This window comes from Sinocyclocheilus anshuiensis, unplaced genomic scaffold (assembly GCF_001515605.1).
Source record: "Sinocyclocheilus anshuiensis isolate Anshui unplaced genomic scaffold, SAMN03320099.WGS_v1.1 scaffold1604, whole genome shotgun sequence".
NCBI lineage: Eukaryota > Metazoa > Chordata > Actinopteri > Cypriniformes > Cyprinidae > Sinocyclocheilus > Sinocyclocheilus anshuiensis.
Window position 1 is genome coordinate 295,475 of NW_015555841.1, and position 6,928 is coordinate 302,402.

The following is a 6,928-nucleotide window of genomic DNA, read 5'->3' on the forward strand; positions in this document are numbered from 1 at the left end:
CCCACTGTATATATATATATATATATATGATCAAAGATCATTCTCTTTAAAATCACTGGAGCAGCGTGAGTCTACCATGATTTGATTTCTGCATTTTCACCAAAACTCCTGCTATAATCTAACACACAGTTCACACTGTTCAACGAGTGTCTTATTTACATTCTGTTTGCACCGTGTTAGTTATATAAAAGTATTTGTGAGATTGCAGAAATGACATTGCAATAAGTAGATGACTGTGATCTTCGTGTGTCAGTAGACATGACTGTGTTTGGCTACAGTGCAGCACTACAATGGGAGTAGTTCTAAATATAATACTATCAACAACACTTTCAACCATTAGTTAATCTTGGCGGCTGTTGTAGTAAAAATGTAGAAAAAGTTTTCAAGGGTGTTCCACATGTAATGCTGATTTCACATGCAAAGATGTTATAGCCAATCATAGTAGTGGACGTTTCCATTGAAGTCTCACAGCAGACACACCCCTTCCAATGTGTTCAATTCAGAGGTTAAATTCAGGTTCAAAAATTACCATTTACATCTAAACTATGACTGTTTTAGATGGAAAACCCTGCAAAGATAATAAGGAAACATTATAATATAATGCATTTCATAACCCCTATAAAAATAAATTTTGTGACCCCTATAAAAACAGGCTGAGAGAAAGAGAAGGCATCGTGCCAGTGTTGTTTGAGCATGTAAATAATCCCACATGTCAGCAGAACCCACACAATCAAAAAACACTGATGTGAATGTTAAATATAAGGATGGTAGGAGGTCTTTGTAATGGAACATAATACTTGAAATAAATTAATCATATGATCAAAGTATGACTAAATTGTATCATGACTAAACTATGGCTCTGACAATTCAGAATCTCAGGTGCATATAAGATCATATAAGTATTAATCACAATGGTGTTTCTCTCTATAATCCTCTATAATGGCATTTGTAGGGAAAGGAAGACACATTTTTCAGTTAGAAAGTGAACTTCAATAAGCTAGACCACCATGTTTCATGTTTCATCATATTGAAAATTTAGAATTATATCTGTAAATATTAAATAAGGAATCTGTAGTTATGTTGTAGAAATTGTAGAGTTTTTTTCTCATATAACAGCTTGTTAAATAATATATAATAGCTCCCAGAATAAATGTAAAAACTACTACTACTACTACTACTAATAATAATAATAATAATAATAACACGAAAGCATAACATTCATGATATTTTGAAGAATATTTGACTTTTGTTGTATAGATATAGGCCTACCGTTCAAAAGTTTGGGGCTGGTCATTTTGTACTGTTTTTGAAAGAAGTACCTTCGGCTCACCAAGGCTGCCTTTATTTGATCAAAAATACAGCAAAAACAGTAATATTGTGACATATTATTACAATTTAAAATAACTATTTTCTATGTGAATATATTGTAAAATGTCATTTATTGCTGTGATCAAAGCAAATTTTTTACACTAGACGCTAAACACAAGAGTGAGTCAAGGCATTCAGAAACATTGCGGAAAACGCCTAATGTATTTATTGTAAGGAGCCCTTGAATGGTGCATGTTATTTGTACAGTTTACTGTTGAACATGAGTCCTTTAAAGAGAGTCTCTTAAAACACTTTGCAACTTAGTTTGTTCAAAAATAATTCAATAACTTCTCCAAGTAGCATAGACAAACTCACTTCAGATATAACCTTAGGACGAAGGTCGACCATGTATAGGCAATCTACCTGCACAATAGCTCAAATCATCATTGAGAGCCGTTTGATTGAAACCTCTAAATCAGAATAATTGGCACATCATCTGGAGGACCAGCACTTACTGCTGCAGAAGCATTTTAGTGCATTTGAACCTTCATTTTTAAAGATGGAAAGGCTCATTTTCTGCCGTGTCTAACAGAAGGGCTGCTCCTGTACTGATTTCATGGTACAGGTATCTGTCATATGCTGATGCGCTCACAGCAAATTAATTATTAAGCACTTGGCTATTAAACTAATTGTTTCTGTTACGTCTGAGAGTACAGTTTCACTCTAACTGCCAGACATTTGTAATTATTTCCTTTTTATTTCTTTTTCATTTATTTTTTGTTAAGTGGCGCTATTAAGCAACTCATATATGTCTTTGCTTCTGTCTCTTTTTATTACATGTGTAAGAATAACTATTTAGCATTTTCAGAGTGTTGAAGTGTAAGTTAAGATGTTCAAATGTAACCCGATAGAGAATTGTCGATTGGTATAGAGTACAAATAACAATATATTATTACAAATAACAATATATATGTCAGACTCTGTTCCATGTTTTGTGTGTGTCCTGCTCCCCATGTGCCTTCCCATGCCCTTATTTGGTTAGTTTCCTGTTCCTGTCCTGATTAGTTTAGTTCATTTGTCCCAGGTGTTTCCCTTGATGTTTCATTGCTCCCAGGTGTGTCTCGTCATCCCCTCCTCCTGTGTGTGTGTATAAATAGTGTTCCCAGTCCCAAGTTCTCTGTCCGCTGTGAACGTCTTCCTGTGAACGTCTTCGTGTGAACGTCTTCCTGTGTTCGTCTCCCTTGGTGGTAATAAAGTCTTGTTAAACGTGTTCTCCAGCGTCTCCTCGTTCCTCGTGTGTGTGCAACGTGACAATATATGTATATGGACATGTAGCTATGGACAGTAGTCATTATTCAGAAATGTTTTACCAAATTCCACAATTAATTTAGGTAGTCCATACAGCTGTGTAATAAATTGCAATAGATTACTTCTATTACTTTGGTATTTACTGTATGTTAGCTGTGGTTGGCAACTGTTGCCCTCTCCATCTTCTATTTCACTTTCTCTGTTTGTTCCAGTGCAATAGTTGTGCCTAAATGTGCTTGTTTTCATAAGAATAATTCGTGAAATGGGAGCCTTTAAATGGGATGAATATCATTATCATAATGGGAGTACAGATGGGTGCATATTATTTCTAATATTCACCGCTCCAGCTCATGAAATATGAATGTCTGCCTCTGCGGTTTGTAAAATGACTTTTCTTATTGTTTTGTTTCCCCTCCAGCCAGAGCTGGTTTTGAAATTACCCTTCATATTCAAGTGAAGTACTACTGTAACTTATCTGATTTCTCTTGCTTTTCAGATTTGGCCTTTATTTTAATTTGAAGAGTATGTTAGTTAGAGTATGTTTTAATTTCCCTATGTCACTTTTATATTTTTGATTGGTTTGTTTTATGAATCATGAGCTTGTAAACTCTAGGAAACTTCTGAAAGTATCCTGATTTCCATATGCATGAATAAAGCAGAATGGGAAACTATGAGAATTTTACTGCATGATTTGTTACATTGGCGACTTTAGTGACAGAAATAAACCAGACCTCAAACAAATATTAAAGTTTTTTTTTTCTGGTTATATTAAAGTAACACTAAGGCATGCTGATTATTTTCTTGTTGTTGAAATTAATTTGCAAACTTATTTTTAAGTTCTGTGTTTATAGACCTCATGTTCATTTCTAAAATAGATGAATGCATAGAGATGTACATAATATATTACACAATTTCTACACAATATATATTTTTTAAGAAGAAATGAACTGACAATTCTTTCATCATTTATAGTCTCATATGGAAGCTTGTTTCCACTATGAAAAAAAAAATGTATGCCTAAAATAAATAATTTATTAAAAGTTAATTGCAACGTTTTCAAATTTTTCCCCCTCAAATTATGTGTACATCTCACAACTGTGAATTTATTTCATCTCACAATTCAGGCTTTTTTCCTCATAATTCTATAAACTGGTGCAAAATAACATAAAAAGATGTTGACTCAAAATTGCAAGATATAAACTCAAAATCCTGAGGAAAAAAGATATTGATTGCAAGATATGTAGGTTGCAATTGCCTTTTAATTGCATTATTTTGTGGCAAAAACAAGCTTCCATACTCTCATGTCATTTTAACACGACAGTATATTTTCCCATTTAATGATATTTAAAATTAATTTATGTTGATTTGAAATATGACATGGACATATTTCTGTGAGATTCACCTAAAAATCCCTCTGTCTCTGAGGAGGCATATTATTCTCGTATCCTTGACTCCTAGCATCACCTACTGAGAGCTGAGTAGCTCTGTGATACCTTTCAAGATAAGTAAATATGTATATGTATCCATCTGATAGTGAAGGTGTCGGAGACCGAACCAGCTCTCACATGTCACTCTTCCCACTTCACTTGACTGCTTATAGGACAAACTGTACTTTGAAAACCTTTTGTCTGGAGCAAATCCATGTGTGTGCGATAGCACAGGGTGCCACATGGACATGCAGCTGATTTGCCAGAGGGATAAATGAACATAATCTGTCACTGTGTTGTGCTCTCTGCAGGGGAATGCAGCTGTCTGGAAGGTTATGCCCCTGACCCCGAGCATAAACATCTCTGCGTCCGCACTGATTGGGGCCGCAATGAAGGGTGAGTGCTGCAAACCACTCTGTCAACGCCTCACAAATAGGCCAAAGAGAGAGAGATACGATTCATCACCTCACCTCATGCCAAGTGTAGTAACTACTCTTCCTGACTCTTGTGGCGCATGTTAATGAACTCACTCAAGCAAACAGCTGGTCCAAACATAAAAAAATAAAAAATCACAGCAGCCCAGAAGTCGACTCCAGTCTGAGACTTAAAAGAAAAAAAAAACCTAGGACAGTGTTACACTTAACAACAGCTGTCACACCTCCAGGTAATTTAAACAAGTTAGGTCTAAAGTAATCTAAAAGTAATCAAAGAGTAGTCTGATAATATTACCTAAAATATGTAATGTAATGGTTGTGTTACTAACTGCAATTTCTGTCATGTAATTTGGAATCGGTAACAGATTACAATTTGTCAGTAATCTACCCAGCACTGGCAACTGGATAGCAACACCATAGCATCATAGTGGTCCGTACTGCACCTAACGACCACCCAGTTCTCTTTAGCAACCACCTAGCAACACCCTAGAAACACCACAACATCCTAGCATCATAATATACTTTTTTTTTGCCACTTTGGATAAGCACCTCTGACATTTTCTTCAGAAAATGTGAAACTCTAGTTCAGAGGTGCACAATTCTGATCCTTGAGGGCCACCTTCCTGCAGAGTTTAGCTCCAGCACACCAGAATTTTCTCATTATCCTGAAGACCCTGAGTAGCTGGTTCAGGTGTATTTAATTACGGTTGTAACTAAACTCTGCAGGACACTGGCCCTCCAAGAGTAGGATTGGACACACTTGATTTAGTTAATTACTGTTACTATTATAATTTGTCAGCTGAAACCCTTAGCATTTATACTCACAAAGCCTTTTTGTGTGTTTGTCCCACAGTCCGTGGCCTTACTCAAACTTGGAAAGAGGTTACGACCTTGTCACAGGCGAACAGGCTCCAGAGAAGATTTTCAGGTAAGAACCAGATCTCCCCACCTGTCTGTCCTCTAAAATAAGGTCCCATGCTAAACACAACAGTCCCTGGGGTGTCCCAGTCCAGGCAGGGCCTCCCTGCCTGCTGTCAGCGGCCCTCATACTGAACACAGGACTTCACAGATTGCCTGCGGGGCAGCGCTGTGGGTTTCCTGGTAGGAATTGCCCTAGGCATGTTCCACCTGAAAGAGGAGGGAGATCTACCAGAGCCCTGGGCCTCTTTCCATTTTAAAGCAGCGTCTAGTACCACTGTGAGTGTTTAGTGTGTCCATATATTTATTTTTCATGTTCTCAAGAAAATGGTGGAGATAGAAAGTGAACAAGGACAGGTCACAAACCGCAGCATGTCACTTTGGATTTCTCGATGTTTCTGTCCTGCGGGCGTGACAGTCTAAAATGCTTCTGCCCTTAAAATATCTGCTGTAACTCATCACATGTATTGCAGCAAGCCTGACTGCAGTCTGAATGTTGCATGTTGATTTTTCTAACCAAACTCATTGGAAATATGTGACTACATTTCTCAAAAACATAAAATACAGGTAAATTTCGCTGCACTTTTCAGACACTTTGCATGACACATCCACAAGAGGCACTATAAGCAAGTACATTTACATAGGCAAGTACATTTTTCTAAAAATATATACTTATTTTGCAGTTTCACAGTGCTAAATAATGTGTTCAATTTTCTTTGAAACAGTTATATGTGATTGCTGCAACATTTTATTATGTTGGTTAATGCATGGCAATTAATTTGCCATGCCATGGCAACACATTAGTTGAAGAAACCATGCTGTTTTAGTTTGCTTCTACAAGTCCTTGATCTATTTTTTCAGACCCAAGCACTTCACATCACAAGTGCAATGTTGTACCAGGTGCACTTCTGAGCAAGTTTACTATGCAGGAAATCCATACTTGTGAAGCTAGTTATGTGATGCAAACATAAAAATGCATTAATAGAAGCAAAAGTTGTTGGTGTTTGACACCGTGTCTACACCGGACACGACAGTTGTCGCGCCACGCCGCAACAGCTAAAGTCTGTCTACACTGGACCGTTAAAAATCACTTGAACTTTGTGTCAGTACGTCATAAATAGAACGCGGCAGCAGTTTACTGTCGGGGATTTATCATGTCGCGCCGCACCGCATCCAGTGTAGACAGCATCGCTGATTATAATGAATTCTATCGAATTTTGTCCCGACCGGCCCGCTCCACTCGCATCCAGTGTAGACTAGGGGTTGCACCGACTAATCGACTAGTCGACTAGTCAACTTCAATGGTCTGCCATGACGCTTTAAGCTTGACGTCGACTAGTCGCTGGTCATATAGAGGGCGCAACAGGATAAGAAATCTTTGAAGGACTTCCACATTTACGCTCCGTTTCCAAACAGTTCAAATGACAAATAAATGCATACTCTGAAAGCGCTCCACAAGACATGTGTGATTATATTACTGGATGCTCGAAATTGAACGGGAGAATGCACGTTTTAAACAGCTTATTGTACAGG

At 37.4% G+C, this 6,928-nt stretch overlaps 1 protein-coding gene across 1 annotated transcript in view; it reads left to right on the forward strand.

Annotated features, from left to right (window-relative positions):
* The window catches only part of LOC107675510 (astrotactin-2-like), a 541,421-nt gene that overhangs the window by 286,862 nt on the left and 247,631 nt on the right, over positions 1-6,928 (forward strand). Inside the window, exons 8-9 of the mRNA XM_016469894.1 lie at positions 4,355-4,439; positions 5,331-5,405. Coding sequence (XP_016325380.1) covers positions 4,355-4,439; positions 5,331-5,405 — 160 coding nt within the window. The remainder of the gene's footprint in view (positions 1-4,354; positions 4,440-5,330; positions 5,406-6,928) is intronic.